The sequence below is a fragment of the Prunus dulcis genome, chromosome 4, assembly GCF_902201215.1.
Source record: "Prunus dulcis chromosome 4, ALMONDv2, whole genome shotgun sequence".
Classification (NCBI taxonomy): domain Eukaryota; kingdom Viridiplantae; phylum Streptophyta; class Magnoliopsida; order Rosales; family Rosaceae; genus Prunus; species Prunus dulcis.
This window is the reverse complement of record NC_047653.1, coordinates 20,988,269-21,005,142: the sequence shown is the minus strand read 5'-3', so window position 1 is coordinate 21,005,142 and position 16,874 is coordinate 20,988,269. Positions and strand designations below refer to the sequence as shown.

General features: G+C 39.9%; 1 protein-coding gene across 4 annotated transcripts in view; it reads right to left on the bottom strand.

The window, feature by feature from the left end:
• LOC117623964 (diacylglycerol kinase 2-like) overlaps positions 1-11,279 on the bottom strand; it is a 30,150-nt gene extending 18,871 nt beyond the window's left edge. For 2 of the 4 annotated variants that reach the window (XM_034355033.1, XM_034355032.1), the window contains exons 1-7: positions 10,839-11,279; positions 10,275-10,345; positions 9,823-9,991; positions 7,007-7,373; positions 6,854-6,930; positions 5,926-6,045; positions 5,662-5,826 (exon numbers count right to left, since the gene is read on the bottom strand). In XM_034355033.1, the coding sequence (XP_034210924.1) occupies positions 5,662-5,826; positions 5,926-6,045; positions 6,854-6,930; positions 7,007-7,373; positions 9,823-9,991; positions 10,275-10,309 (933 nt within the window). In that variant the 5' untranslated portion in view covers positions 10,310-10,345; positions 10,839-11,279. Of the gene's footprint in view, positions 1-4,569; positions 5,118-5,399; positions 5,827-5,925; positions 6,046-6,853; positions 6,931-7,006; positions 7,374-7,949; positions 8,063-8,907; positions 8,991-9,822; positions 9,992-10,274; positions 10,346-10,838 lie in introns of those variants that run through there. The other 2 variants (XM_034355034.1, XM_034355031.1) reach the window with 2 other exon arrangements.
• Positions 11,280-16,874: the final 5,595 nt, after the last annotated feature.

The window sequence follows — 16,874 nt, the reverse complement described above, 5'->3', positions numbered from 1 at the left end:
TGGACAACCACTTGTGCAGTCATATCGGGCAAGTGGCTGGGGAAATCATTGCCAAACACGTGTATTAAGTACAGGTACACACGAATATCTAAAGNGACTTGGGAACGGGAAAACTGGCCAACCACTTGTGCAGTCATCTCGGGCAGGTGGTTGGGGAAATCACGGTGGGACAACTAACTATGTACTAAGCACAGATACACGAAAATATTTGAAGGCAACTGGGAACGGGGAAACTGGGCAACCACTTATGTAGTCAAATCGGGTANGTGGCTGGGGAAATCATTGTCNNATACTTGCATACTAAGCTTAGGTCGCGTTCGAGTGGGGAAACTGGCCAAGAACCTGTGTAGTCAAACCGGGCAGGTGGTGTTGGAAATCATTGTCGGACACCTGTGTACTGAGTACGGGTACACGCAAATTTCTAAAGCCGACTGAAAACGGGGAAACTAGCCAACCACCTGTGCAGTCATATCGAGCAGGTGGCTGGGGAAATCATGGTCAGTGCACTACTCACAGGCACACGAAAAATATTTCAAGGCAACTGGGAACGGGGAAATTGGCCAACCACCTGTACAGTCAAATTAGGTAGGCAGCTGGGGAAATCATTGTCAGATACCTGCGTGCTAAGCATAATGGCACGCAAATATCTATAGGCAACTATGAGTGGGGAAACTGGCCAACAACCTGTGTTGTCAAATCGGGCTGGTGGCAATCGAAGTCATTGTCGGACACGTGTACTAAGTACAGGTACACCAAATATCTAAAGACGACTGGGAACATGGAAACTTGCCAACCACATGTGCAGTCATATCGAGCAGGTGGTTGGGGAAATCATGGTCAGTGTACTACGCACAGGTATACGAAAATATTTAAACGCAACTAGGAACGGGGAAATTGGCCAACCACCTGTACAGTGAAATCAGGGAGGCGGCTGGGGAAATCATTGTCAGATACCTGCGTACTAAGCATAGGTGCATGCAAATATCTAGAGGGAACTTGGAGTAGGGAAATAGGCCAACAACCTGTGTAGCCAAATCGGGCAGGTGACGTTGGAAATCATTGTCGAACACCTGTGTACTGAGNACTGGTACACGCAAATATCTAAAGCCGACTAGGAACAGGGAAACTGGCCAACCACCTGTGCAGTCCTTGCGCAGGTGGCTGGGATATCATGGTCAGTGTACTACGCACAGGTACATGAAAATATTTAAAGGCAATTGGAAATCGAAAAATATCTAGAGGCAACTGGAAGTGGGAAAACTGGCCAACAACCTGCATAGTCAAATCAGGCAGGTGGCAATCGAAATCATTGTTGGAAACATGTGTACTAAGTACAGGCACACGCAAATATCTAAAGGTAACTTGGAAAGGGGAAAATAGCCGACCACTTTTGCAGTCAAATCGGCAGTTGGCTGGAGAAATCATGATGGAACAATTGACTGTGTGCTATGCACAGGTACACGAAAATATTTAAGGCAACTGGAATGCAAAATCTGGCCCACCGCCTGTGCAGTCAAATCGGGCAGGCGGCTGGGGAAATCATTGTCGGACAAGTGTATTAACTATAGGTACACGCGAATATCTAAAAGGACTTGGGAACGAGGAAACTGGCCCACCACTTGTGCAGTTATATCGGGCAGTTGGCTGGGGAAATGATTATCGAACACGTGTATTAAATAAAGGTACACACGAATATCTAAAGGGACTTGGGAACAGGAAAACTGGCCAACCACCTGTACAATCATATCAGGCAGGTGGTTCGGAAAATCACAGTGGGACAACTAACTGTGCACTAAGCACAGGTACATGAAAATATTTGAAGGCAACTGGGAACGGGAAAACTGGCCGACCACTTGTGCAGTCAAATCGAGCAGGTGGCTGGGGAAATCATTGTCGGATATCAGCATACTAAGCATAGGTGCATGCACATATCTAGAGGGAACTTGGAGTGGGGAAACTGGCCAACAACCTGTACAGTCAAATTGGGCAGGTGGCGCTGGAAATCATTGTCGGACACCTATGTACTGAGTACGGGTACATGCAAATATCTAAAGCCGACTGAGAACGAGGAAACTGGCCAACCACCTGTGCAGTCATATCGCGCAAGTGGCTGGGGAAATCATGGTCACTGTACTACGCACAGGTACACGAAAATATTTAAAGGCAACTGGGAACCGAAAAATTGGCCAACCACCTTTGCAGTCAAATCAGGCAGGCGGCTGGGGAAATCATTGTAAGACACCTGCGTACTAAGCATAGGTGCACGCAAATATCTAGAGGCAACTGGGAGTGGCGAAACTGGCCAACAACCTGCGTTCCCAAATCGGGCAAGTGGCAATCGAAATCATTGTCAGACACGTGTACTAAGTACAGGCACACGCAAATATCTAAAGGCAACTTGGAACGGGGAAAATGGCCAACCACATTTGCAGTCAAATCGGGCAGTTAGCTATGGAAATCATAAGGGGACAACTGACTATGTACTATGCACAGGTACACAAATATTTAAAGGCAACTGGAACGCGAAAACTGGCCCACCACCTGTGCAGTCAAATCGGGCAGGCGGCTGGGGAAATCATTGTCGAACACGTGTATTAAGTATAGGTACACGCAAATATCTAAATGCACTTGGGAACAAGAAAACTGTCTGAACACCTGTAAAGTGATATAGGGCAGGTGGTTGGGGAAATCACAATGGGACAACTAATTGTTTACGGAGCATAGGTACACGAAAATATTTGAAGGCAACTGGGAACAGGGGCCGACCACTTGTGCAGTCAAATCGGGCAGGTGACTGGGGAAATCATTGTTGGATACCTGCGTACTAATTATAGGTGCATGCAAATATCTATAGGGAACTTGGAGTGGGGAAACTGGCCAACATGTGTAGTCAAATCGAGCAGGTGGCGTTGGGAGTCATTGTCGGACACTTGTGGACTTAGTACGAGTACACACAAATATCTAAGCCGACTGGGAACAGGGAAACTGGCCAACCACCTATGTAGTCATATCGATCATGTGGCTAGGGAAATCATGGCCAGTTTACTACGCACAGGTACATGAAAATATTTAAAAGGCAACTGGGAACGGAGAAATTGGCCAACCACCTTTGCAGTCAAATCGAGCAGGCAGCTGGGGAAATCATTGTCAGATACCTACGTACTAAGCATAGGTGCACGCAAATATCTAGAGGCAACTGGAAGTGGGAAAACTAGCCAACAACCTGCGTAGTCAAATCAGGCAGGTGGCAATCAAAATTATTGTCGGACACATGTGTACTAAGTACAGGCACACGCAAATATCTAAAGGTAACTTGGAACGAGAAAAATGGCCAACCACATTTGCAGTCAAATTGGGCAGTTGGCTGGGGAAAACATGATGGGACAATTGACTGTGTACTATGCACAGGTACACGAAAATATTTAAAGGCAACTGGAACACGAAAATTGGTCCACCACCTGTGCAGTCAAATCGGGCAGGTGGCTGGGGCAATCATTGTTGGACACGTGTATTAAGTACACGTACATATGAATATCTAAAGGGATCTGGGAACGAGGAAATTGGCCAACGACTTGTGCAGTCATATTGGGCAGATGGCTGGGGAAATCATTGTCGAACACGTGTATTAAGTACAGGTACACACGAATATCTAAAGGGACTTGGGAACGGGGAAACTGGCCAACCACCTGTACAGTCATATCGGGCAGATGGTTGGGGAAATCACCGTGGGACAACTAACTGTGTACTAAGCACAGGTACACGAAAATATTTGAAGGCAACTGGGAACGGGGGGAAACTAGCCGACCACTTGTACAATTAAATCAGGGCATGTGGCTGGGGAAATCATTGTCGGATACCTGTGTACTAAGCATAGGTGCATGCAAATATCTGGAGGGAACTTGGAGTGGGGAAACTGGCCAACAAGCTTTGTAGTCAAATTGGGGTGGTGGCAGGGAAAATCATTGTCGGACATCTGTGTACTGTGTACTGAGTACGAGTACACGCAAATATCTAAAACCGACTGGAACGAGGAAACTGGCCAACCACCTGTGCAGTCATATCGAGCAAGTGGCTAGGGAATTCATGGTCAGTGTACTACGCACAGGTACAGGAAAATATTTAAAGGCAACTGGGAACGGGGAAACTGGCCAACAACCTATGTAGTCAAATCGGGCTGATGGCAGGGGAAATCATTGTCGGACACCTGTGTACTAAGTACAAGTACACGCAAATATCTAAAGACAACTGGGAACAGGGAAACTAGCGAACCACTTGTACAGTGAAATCAAGCAAGTGACTGGCTTAGGAAATCATTGTCGAACACTTGTGCACTAAGCACAGGTACACGCAAATATCTAAGGGCAACTGGGAACAGGGAAACTAGCCAACCACCTGTGCATTCAAATCAAGCAGGTGGCTGGGGAACTCTTGATCAGGCAACTGTGTACTAAGCACAGGTACACGCAAATATCTAAAGGCAACTAGGAACTGGAAAACCGGACACTTTATATCAAGCTGATATAAAGTCCAAGAATTACTATAAAAAAAACAAAAAGGACAAATTGGACAAATTTTAGATGGGCGAGAAAGAGAATGTACCTAGAAAAATCAACATCTGACTCAGCATGGAAGGACAAAAGTTGTTTGACAACTCTTCACTTTTTCTTTTCGACCCCTCTAGTGCAATTTGCAAGGGAAAAAACTTCTTAAGGTACAGGTGAATTATATCTCATGGGAGGATGAATACTTGTGATTTGGTCAATGTGATATGGAAAAATGCTCTGAAACTTCGGATCACCTGCTGCTCCATTGCCCCATTGCGTTGTCCTTGTGGAGAAGATTGTTTAGGAACACCCAATTGAATTGGTACTCCAGCTTCTTGTGCTATGTTATTGGGTGAGAGTTGTAATTTCTCTGGTGGAAAAAAAAAAAAAAAAGAGGGGTATATTGCTAGGGAGATGTTCTGTGAAGCAATCTTTTGGGTGGTGTGGATAGAGAGAAATAGAAGGATCTCTGCGGGTGTAAGGTATGAGGAAGTGGTGGAATAGAATTCGTTTTGGGGGTATCTTCAGAGATTGGGGATGGTTCTTTTCAGGCTTCATTTGATCATTGGACTGCTGCTGTATTTTAGATTCAGTCATGGAACGTTAGGATGCTTTAATTGTGTTGTTGTAGTTGAGTAGTGTAGCTTGTTAAGTAGACAACTTCTCTGTTTTGTAGTGTTTCTTTATTAAGGAAACCATGTTCAAAAAGAAGAAAAGGTGGGACTTATTTCAGAAAATAAAAGGATAAAAACAATAAACAAGGCAACAACCAGTTTTAGATTCAAATCAAATCATTCAAACTACCACATTAGGGTTGCATCAAAATAAAGTAGTGGATAATACTAGAACTGAAACTTGAGTTCATCTTTGGGGCTCTCTTGATAGGATTTTATTGTTAACAACTGGATACTGATACCAAGTTTTTTGTATTTTATTATGGGGAAAAAGCTTCTAGTCTAGCTTAACATATAAGGAAAAAGAAAATAAATGGGAAAAACAAACTAATTCCACGAGAATGCATGTGTAAGACTTTCTTTTCGTGTTTCATTTTTTGGTAAAGCTTCCATGGCAGAAAACACTCGAACATAAAAATAGAAAATATACAAATTTCACAAACCTGAAGTTTGCCAAGGTGCCAAGCTCCACATACGCATACAACTTCAAGCATTTTATCATGCATGGACTGAAGACTGAAGTCATCATCATGCTCAATATCGTTTTGCCAAAGATTTACTCCACCCATGTAGCTGCCAATGTTGAGCACGATTAGACCCTCTGAATCCTGGAAGCAGAAGAAGAAAAAATATGACTAAAGGGCATCACTTCAAACATGAAAGAAAACAGCTTAAAACAGAAAAACACAATTATGATTAATGTGCACCTTTGGAATATCTATGTCTTTCCCATCAACTTCAAGCCAAACTTGCCAAGGAAGGTCAGCACAAGTTCGGTCCATTATATCTCTGGCACCTTCTTTAGCGTATCGTAATTTATTCACAAACTGTTCATAGAGCAATCATCAGTGAAGCCAAAATCACAGAGAGCAAATAAAATATAACAGTCTTTCTCTTAAATATTAGGTTATAACTCTCACAAATTAGAAAATGTGCCGTTTAACCTAGAGCAATTCCACATCTGAAACTCAGAACTGAGTAGCAAACAATAATAACTTGAAAGAAAGAAAAAAAAATTATTCATATTGCCCTTCTTGTTTGAATACTCATGGTTGTAGTCAAGAGAATGATAACTGAGTTCAGCCAAAAGTTTTATAATAATATTTAAATTCCAGCCAATTATTAGTTAAAGGCACAAAAAAACTTGGATTCCTAGTCCAACAAATTTGGGATCATTGTGTTTAATTTCAGTTTTCCTCTCTTTCTAATCAAAGATAAAAAAATAAAAAAAAAGAGGGGCAGAAACGAGGGATGAAAATGAGCATTGAGAGAGATAAGAAAGATATGAGAGAGTGCACAGAGAACTAAAACTTACAACAACTATTTTTATACAGTTTTTATATTATAAACCATTCGCATTTTTATTTTTTACTCTCTCATTGACATCCATCATCTCTCTTCTCATGTTTATCTCATTTTTTCTCTATCTTTAGTTAAAGCAAAAAAACGAAAAAGAAACATATCATTATGTGAGCCCTTGATAACTCAACTTGTAGCCTTCTGTAATTATTAATTGAAAAATCGCAAAATTAAAAAGGCTATACACATGTGAGATCAAAAAACTGTAAAAGGGATAGTGTCACAAAACCCATCATTAAACAATTACACAAAACCCAAAGAGAGGAATACAGGTACCTGACTACTGAACTTCTCAGGATTTATTTCCCGAGTCACATGAAATTCATATGCAACCTTTGCATCACATCCAATACCTTTCAAAGACAATGAGAAAAAGGTCAAACACATCCCACAAACCATAACTAGATAGTAGCACATTCAGATAAATACCTAAATAGTTCATCATGAACTTAGACTGCACTTTATTCGGATCAGCTTCTGATTTGATGTTTACCTTCCAGCGATCTAACATTGTAACTGCAGCATGGTTAATTTCATGCAACAGCGTGGTTAAGCCACCTTGTCCATCAACCGTCGAGAAGCCTCTTCCCCATTGCAATACCCTTGACAAATCATTTCCTGTGCCAAGGGGGAGAATAGCAATAGGTGGGGGTGATTCAAATTTATGCCTCTCAATCGCATCAAGGACCCATGCAACAGTGCCATCTCCTCCAAATACCAAAACTCTAAAATAATGCACATGATTGAACAATTCCAAACCCACCTCAGGCCCTTGGGAAGAACTCAGTTCAAAAACCTGCAATTTCAAAATAGAGCTCAGCTAATTATCTATAAACCATAATATCCTGAGTGCAAAACCATTTCTAGCACACCCAGGATCCATCTCAATCACTGAATTCAAATATTGGTGATTTACTGAGGGAATATCTACTACTAACATTATGCTCTTGAATAAGCAATGCAGAAGATTTGAACTGCTAAATAACCATGGAAATAAATTACCTGCACCCAAGGTGGGGAAAACTACAAAATTTTGAATCCTACTTGTACTCCTAGCAAGGAGGGAAATTTTTCTCATTTTGCACTTTCCGCCCTTATGACTATTTTAATCCTCACATCAAGCTATTTATGTTTTCTTCTATGCTTTTCTGTTTGTGGGAAATCAAAGGAAAAGGAAGAGCGAAGGCGGGATATAAAAAGAACTAATAATCCAAACCAAACTTTTTGTAAAGACAAATTTTGGGAACACAACAGGAGGACAGAAATCTTTTTAGAAAATATAAATATAGTTATGACAAAGCTCCATACATCAACTAAAGTAACAAATGAAAGTAAGAAATCAATAAGTGAAGAAGGTACGAAGCAACCATACAGTTAAGAAACCGCTGAAGCTGTACTGCATTGTTGGTACTGCATTTACGCCCAGTTCCAAGTCATTAAGTTAGGGACCATTTGTGTCCATGATGGATTTAACGTCAGGAAATCCTGAGAAAGCCCATGTGTGATTGAGACGTATGGCATATGCTATAATCAATAGATTGGGGACCTTGGTCATGAAATACTACTGCTCTGATTTTTTATTCGAGCAATTCCTAAACAAATAGTTCAGTTTATTCAGTGACACAGCTAAATTTAATAATGTGACTTCTCATAGAATCAAACAGACTTGCGTTGTTCAAAAAATAGCCATCCAGTGATCACACAATGGCCATCACATAAGAAATACAGTATAGTAAGAGTCTTAAACTATAAGCATAAGTCACAGATAACTATTAAAAATAAATAAAATAAATAATTATAAAATATAAAATAAAAACAAAAGCAAAACACATTTTAATTTGTAAAGTAATTAGAGTGTGCAGATATTAGAACATACCATAACCAATGTAATATCTCCAGCACAGTTATCCACATTATGATAAACATTTAATTGGTGCAGGTATGATAGTTGGCTCCTTTTTTTTCAAAAATCATGCATGCATGATTAGACCTCACATTCAATTCATGAAGAAGTGTGGATCATACAGATAATATCAGGAAGCCAAAGCCACATTTAAAAATATGAAAACTGTAATGCACTGAATCAATGCTTATTCACTCGAATCAAGCATACATGAATAGCTACAATCATGTAGTCCAAGAGATCACTAATCTGCAAAATATTAGGCAGGAAACGTTTGACCAGTACTAGAAAACCATCAAAAGAAGCAATGTTGGTAATTTGCATTTCTCCACTAGTCTTTCATACTTCTCTAGTCCCAACTATAATTGAAATTCATTTCAAGGAAATTTCCCTCAGATCCATACTGTGATACAAAAGTACAACTTACATTATTTGATTGCAGGTACCATAGAGATCTGATCCTATATAGGTTTCCAGCTCCTGTTCACCTTTGTAGATTCTAGAAACATTCTGTAAGTATGAAATGGACTTATTAAGCTTGAGCCATGAAAACCCTTGTGAAGGAAATGAAAAGACACATTGTGAAACCCGTTATTTCATTTTCTAATTTATACAAGCAAATTCCAACTAACAAAGCCATGCTTGAATGTGACAAAGAGAACCATATGGGAATACAAAGCTCAGAACTTTGGAAATAATACGTACAGTTAAAAGGAATGGGCAGAAAATAAGAATTTTCTAATAAATAAAAAGCAACACATTCCATGCCTAATAACTAATGGCCATTGGGTCAATCATCTGAAACTACTAATAAGAACATATACTACACTTGGTCTTAACCAAAAGGCCGAGAAAGTGCAAGAAAGCCAAGAACTTAACCCTAAATTTTTTTATTAGGAAAAGGACAACCAAAAAAAAAACAGAGCCCAATTGACCATGTCTCACCTACAATACTGCACTAATGAATTATTTAGCCCCAAAATCATAATCTAAAGATGAAGCCTCCCCATGCAAATGGACACCATTTAAGAAAATCAAAGCAGGATGGTAACGTTAACAAAACATCTTCTTTTTCAATAGTTTGCTAGAATGAAGACAATACACTCTTGATATCTAATTGAGGATAACTGGAATCCCACACCAATATCATCCATTCTATGCAGGGTGGTTAACAAATCTCATATGTGACAAAGACTTCAATGCTTTTAAAAATAAATTTCAAAAAAGAGAAGAGGTGTCAAAGCTCAGATGTGCTAAAGAAAAAGAATGCGCCTAGCATGTGCATGAACACACAACTACATACTAAAAGTAACAAAATTAGGCAATAGATAAGAATGGGTACCTTCAAGAGGGGAAATTTAACCGATATTATGTTAATCATTGACCTTGTTTCTTCGGTGTCTGGTGCAAAAGCCAGAAACTCTTCCTTATTCAACAGTAATTCCAAAACTTGTTCAAAGTTAGGTGATATTCCTTTGCCCACTTCCACAAACATCCCTTTCTCGATATACCTGGTCAAGTCTCATTAAACTTAGCACCAATACTTCTCACAAAATGAGAAATTCCACACATAAACCTTGCCCAAATCATGTAGGGTTTTAATTTCATTTGTTTCCATATTTCCTTCAAATTTATTAAGTATTGGGAGAATATTGCCCAAAGCGAAACATCCTTAAAATATGTAGTACCAAATCAAGTAAAAACCACACACACACACCCTGCAATGCACACACGCATGCTATATTACAAACAAAAATGAAACACAAAAATGAGCCACACTTTGTCGCCACTTACTTCTGCAACTGGTGAATCTGAGTATCAACACGCATCCTTATAGCTATTAACACTACGGTGGGGAGTAATATCTGCAAGAAAATCATAAAGAAGTTTTAGACTGGTTTCATCAACTTTTTCTTCACAAAAGTGAAGAAAAAATAAATAAATAAGAAAATTATTTTAATTTGAAATAATTATGAATAACACCTAACGAGAAACTGCCACTTAAAATCCAAAATCCAGAAGGAAGACAATAAGTTTTCATTGTTTACTTTTACAATTAAAATGAAGGCACAAACAAACAACTACAACGACAACGAAGCAACTTGCTACAATAACAAAGACAACGACAACAACTACAAGTCGACAACAACAGCCGCAGCAGCAGCACCAGAGCTTGATCCTAACTTTTCGTTAAAGTCACATGCTATCATAACAATCCTAATTACCTATACCCTTGAGAGGATCAAACTCAAAATCCTGTGCCGGCGAAACTCAAAATCCTGTGCCGGCGAAACTCAAAATCGCCGGTCACCACCTCTGTCAAAATGTCAAATACGATGAGAGGATCAAACTTTATACCTCGGTCGAGGGTCGATGGTAGCCGGATTTTCCGAAATCTCTCCGGAAAAGCTTCAATGGCTGTGAAAAATCTCCAGCTTCGATTCTCCTTCACCGGTGGACCAATGAGGGGGCTCTTTGGTGGATTAGTTTCCTTCGAGGGCGGGGATCAAAACCCAATAGGTGGCGACGGCAACCGCCACCGAAAATAGCTTGAAATCGACGGCTATTTCTGGGATTTCTTTTGAACGAGCCACCGTATTCCACTATGGTAGGATGGGCTTAATTTTGATGGAATAGGTGGAGGAAAAGCAGGGGAACATTTTGGGACAAAAATGGCGGCCATTGGTGCCCGGACGGGGGAGAAACGCTGGCCAGAAATTGATAGCTACTGCGGGGTTCAGGGAGAATCAGAGAGAGGGAGATAGAAAGGTGGGTTCGGGGCGCTAGGAGTGTGACGTTTAAACCAAAATTTTCGTTTTTGGTTGGAAATTAAACCAAATTTTTCTAAAATGTCGAAATTGCATTGAACTTCTTTAAATCACAACTCCTTCATTATAACTCGGAGTTTTGCGGTTTTACCCCCTAAACGAGTTGCATATTGTCCATTTAGCCTTGTACAATTTTTTGGGTAAATTAAGGTTTTTTTTTCGCAAAACGTCCCTAAGGTTAACGAAACTATCAGATTGCGTCCTTTTTGTTTTTTTATATCATTTGTGGTCCTCAGGGCTAACACGGGTGCTCACAAATAGTCTTGCTGTTAGCTTCCATCTAAAAATCCGTTATATTGTTGACGTGGCTTATATATAAGACTCACATATCCAATGAAATGATGCCATGTGGATTATATCAATAAATATATATTCAAAAATAATTTTAAATTTGTAAACCGTAAAACCCAAACTAATAATAAAAGAAATCAAAATTATTACAAACCCCAAAAAATAAAAAACTACTAGCTCCATCGCACCTCACCCCCAAGCACTGCTACACCCCTTCCCCCCTCCTTCCTCCTCTATATGGTCTCTCTTTGCCCCTCTCTCAGCCTCTCTCTTCCCTCCCTGACCTAACCCCAGCCCCCCTTCCGGTACCCAGATATCATAGATTTTCCCCCACCTCATCGACTCAGCTAATCTGCCCACCCCAACCACCACCGCTAATATGCCTATGCCTACTATGGTTGGACAATTTGATGATTCAAATTCAAGGAAAAAAATAATATTTTCCTTCATCATCAAGAATCAATAAATCAGCATCAATTCATAACCATAGTCCTTGATTATTATCGTGAGGAAGGGGAACTAGGGATTAGGGTTAGGCCAGAGAGAGAGAGGCATGCGATGGAGCTAGTGGTTTTTTTTTTTTTTTTTTTTTGTAATAATTTTGGTTTATTTTATTATTAGTTTTCTATGGTTTATAAATTTAAAATTATTTTTGAAATATATATTTTTAAAATAATCCATGTGGCATCATTTCATTGGATATGTGAGTCCAACATATATGCCACGTCAGCAATTTAATAGATTTTTGGATGGAAGTTAACTACAAGGACTATTTGTGAGCACCCATGTTAACGTTGAGGACCACGAATAACACCAAAAAACAAGAAGGACGTAATCTGATAGTTTTGTTAACCTCAGGGATGTTGTGATAAAAAGTCATTAATTAAAGACTCAAACTTTTTAAAAATCACCAATTGAGGACCTACTGTCAATTTAGCCCCACACACGCATCAACCACGTTGCTCTCAACCCATTAGGCCATCCCCAATGGGGGCTCTAATGTGGGTTGCACCACTCTTGGGCTGCAATATATAGCAACTGAAGCAAAAAAGTCATCCCCAGTGGTTTAGTTTTGGGGCCTTAAATGATTGAGCCCCGCCGGAGCTATACCCAGATTTATGTTCATGGTTCAAGCCCCTGAAACGTAATGCGGCCCACATAAAGAAAAAGTTGCCAACCCATATTGTTCATTCGTTTTGTTTTTACTCCTGTGATGGAAGGGCAAAGTTCCTCATTGCCTTGAAAACCAATGACTGGTCAACAAGCCAACTTTCTTTGGTGTGCGAGCGTGCCACTGCTAGCAATGAAAAATCCTAGCAGACTTCTTTGAAACAGATAACTTGCGCCCCAAGTTACTGATTTCTAAACAAGCGATTGTGAATTTGGGTGAGGAATATCTCCCAAGTAAGTTTGTTTCTTGCCTCAAACTAATGAGGACTTCATAATTTATCACAGTATAAAATTGATAGTTCTGGCCAGAATGGATGATAATAAAGTGGACTATTTTAGGCAGAACTTCCTTCTATATAATTAAAAAAAGGAAAAATCAACCCTAGAAAGACAGGACAGTTGGAATTCCATTTCCGCCTGGGTAGAAACTTCTGATCCGGGCTGGAATGTGTATATTTATGCTGGACTGAGCTGTTTAACAACTTCAACTATTTAGCTTTAGCTGTAAATCGATACCAAAGTTCAATTTTGCCAGAGCTTTAATCTACTTCAAGCCTTGGGAGGCTTTTGAGAGGGCAGAACTGCGGCTTCTTTAGTCTGAAGGGGCAGAAGCGGCTGGACTTGAGGACTTAGTAAGCTGGAACTGAGCTGTAAAATTTGTTGAGGTTTTCATATTTGTGAAAACTCAAACTCTGCTTGTCTTGGCTTTTGTTGAACCAAATTTGTAATGAGAGAAGTCCAAATTGTATGACTTATTTCTCTAAGTCTGAACTTTGGAAGTTCTGATCTATAGCTGGCTTCTTTTGTGGCTCAAATGACCTTTTGGTTGCTCCAGTTTGTTTGAAGGTTCTCAGTGATTAAGTGATCATTTTGAGTTTTTTGCCTTTGGTTGATTTCTGATTGTTTGATTGATTGTTGAATTTTTTGTGTGTTTTGCCATGTTTACCCTCTCTTTATATTTATAAGAAATGTTCTGGAGTAGGGTTTCTTTCTTTCAATTATGGGCGGCAAAAATTCTCAAAAGATCTTTCATTTTTTTAAATATAAAGAAGAAGGGGTTTTTATCAATTTCTGGCAGATAGGCTTTCAATAGTCAATTCTTTTTAAGACCAATCACTTCTCTGTTTTTTTTTTTTTTTTGGAAGAGAACCTTACCCCTCTTCAATTCCAACTGCCCTTTTGTGAGAGCTCAAACCGTGATGTTCAGTTTGCTTTTCCAGTTTGAACAACTCCCTGTTTTCCTGCTTATCTCTTTTTGAGAACTTTAGCCTGCGTATCCCTTGAAAGATGGTGCTTTCTTTGGAGTAGATACAATATCTCTGAATATATAAAAGGGTCTTGATCTTGTGGTGGCAGAGATTTCAGAGACGTCCCTTCGTTTTGCCTACCTTTGTCAACTCTTTTATCAACCCAGTTGAATTTGTTTGGCTTTTCTAAGTCAGAGAAAAAAATCACGTGGGTCTGTTTCCTTTTGGGTTTCCACTTTTTACTTTGATCATGCCAAGCCCAAGTTTAGTTTCTTCGAAGCCCAAGCTTGAGATAGGTTATGGGCCAGGCTTTTGTTGGATTTTGGACCTTTGGTTCCTGTTTATTTTCAGAGTCCAGACTTCTTGGGCCTAGCGTTTTTGTCTTTGTTATTCTGGGCTCTGTAGAGTTGGGCTGGGTGCGCAGGATTTTGGCCCAAACACATATGTGTTGTTGGTGACTTGCCTTTTGACTGCAGCTGATGATACTCTCTTCTTGAACAATGATTGCTTCTCTTTATTTTATATTTTATTTAATGTTACCAATGAGAGGGGATGGGCTAGATGGGTTTGTTTTTGTGTTTTTTGACGGATGAGGCTTCGTTTTTTTTTTCAAGGCAACAATCAAGTTTTTTTCATAGAAAAAATTTTCACACCTTGTCCAAATTTTGAATATTTTTTTTTATAAAATGTTTACACAAAAAAAAAAAACCTAACATGCTATAATAAACATTAAAGCAAATAAATTTTTTTAAAAAAAATAACACGTATATAAAATTATATCGAATATAGAGCCCTTTTGTTGTGATAGTGATTCCTTTAGAGCCTCAAAGATTCCATCGGAGCCCTAAATGAGGCTCTATCAACCTCTTTTAAAGCCCCAACCAATTGGGATGGCCTTAGACCACATAAGATGTCTCGGAGATTAGATATGGAAACCATCGAGATCGGTGACACGATGACTTTTCCTCTGGTTCTTAGATCGTGGTAGAGAGATCGCTTTGTCTCAGCTGGGGAAGAAGAAAACCCATTCCACTGACTTGGTCAATTCAGTAACTCGTGTTTTGTTTCAAACATTTTGGTTTTAGGAATCACATCGGTTTTGTTTGCTCATCTCGAAGAATTTGTACAGCTTCTTTGTGTTTGATGTTGTCCCTTTGGGTTTAAATAAAACGAGGACAACTCCATTCCAGCTAAGGACAGTGTTGTTCCTTGTCGATTTATCTCCATCCTCGATAAAGATAATTATTTTTGTATATTTAGGCATCAAGGTCTACAAGTTTGTACATTTTGGTACAGACCTAGTTGCCATTCTAGTGTGTTTTGGTAGTCTGAAGCTTTGAAAGGTGCTTAAAATTGTGGTTTCAACAAGAGAAGCCATCTGGATTTGTTGTATTTTTTTTGGGTATGAAGTGATTTTGAGTTGAACATTAGAAATGACTATGTTTTGCAAGGATGGTAAGGGAGGATTGGATAATGACAAGTGTGTAGGGGTTGGGTCGAGGAATTGAGGATCTGCGGTCGATGGGGGTTGCGAGAGGAGAGAGAGGGAGAGAGAGAGAGAGAGAGAGAGAGAGAGAGAGAGAGAGAGAGAGAAGCTGAGGGTGGGGACAAAGAGATCAGAGGTGGAGGGTGAGGGAGACGAAAGGGAAGAAAGGGAAGGGGATCAAGGGAGGGGTGGGGAAGGAGGATGGGGGAGGGGAAGGGGGAGGTTAACCACACCTAAGTCAATTCACATCGAGTAAGTAAATTAAGTACAATACTGATTTGCATATAATAGTAACCCTCAAGCACTAACTATAGTTAGTAAGTTAGTATGCTGCTAACCTAATTTCGACTCACATCTTAATCTATCTCGCAGGAGTTTCCAGAAGTGTTTCCCGGAGACCTTCCTGGATTACCTCCTCAATGAGAGATTGAGTTTACTATTGAACTCATTCCAGGAACTAATCCTATCTCTCAGGTGCCATACAGAATGGCAGCAGCTGAATTGAGAGAGGTAAAGACTCAGTTGCAGGAGTTGGTGGACAAGGGTTTCATTCGACCGAGTTTCTCTCCGTTGGGTGCACCGGTGTTGTTTGTGAAGAAGAAGGATGACACCATGAAATTATGCATTGATTACAGGCAGTTGAACATGGTTATAGTGCATAACTGATACCCCTTACCTAGCATTGATGACTCGTTTGACCATTTGAAGGGTAAGTTGGTAATTTGGGCCTGACATCTGCTAGGTGTAGGACATGCACAGGGTTCCTTACGAATTCCAAGGGGGAACTCGGGGCGGGTCCTGTCACGAAAACCCTTCCTTCACCAAACGGCCCAATTCTGGCACGAACTTCTCCCATGAAAAGGCCTCAGATGAGTCCGAGACAGAGCCAACAAACATGCTGTCATGTCGCTCTTGTGAAAGAATATTGATCTCAAGCTAACAAAACTTTAACGCTTATTTATTGATATACCCCCTGTGCTTTACCAAAAATCTCAATTTGCCCCTACAATTTCAACTGAGTCAATTTGCCCTTGTGCTTTCATTTCGTGTCCCAAGTTCCCCTATTCCGTCAATTTTATCAATAACACTTTTAACTTGCTGACATGGCATGGATGTTTTAGTAATTTGACATATTAAAAACTTAAAATTAAAAACAGCCTAATTAAAAAGAAAAAATAAAATAAAAGCCTCCCTGCCGAAGCTTCAACCTCAATTCACAGTTCACTCACCACTTCTCCACGGCACCAATCTTCACTTCATACGCCTACCTTCTTAACCCACCATCCTTTCCATGCTGCACCAATCTTCCAAGCATATTTTTCTTCCAAATAACATAACCCAAAAAAATAAAATAAAAAAAATAGAAACACTG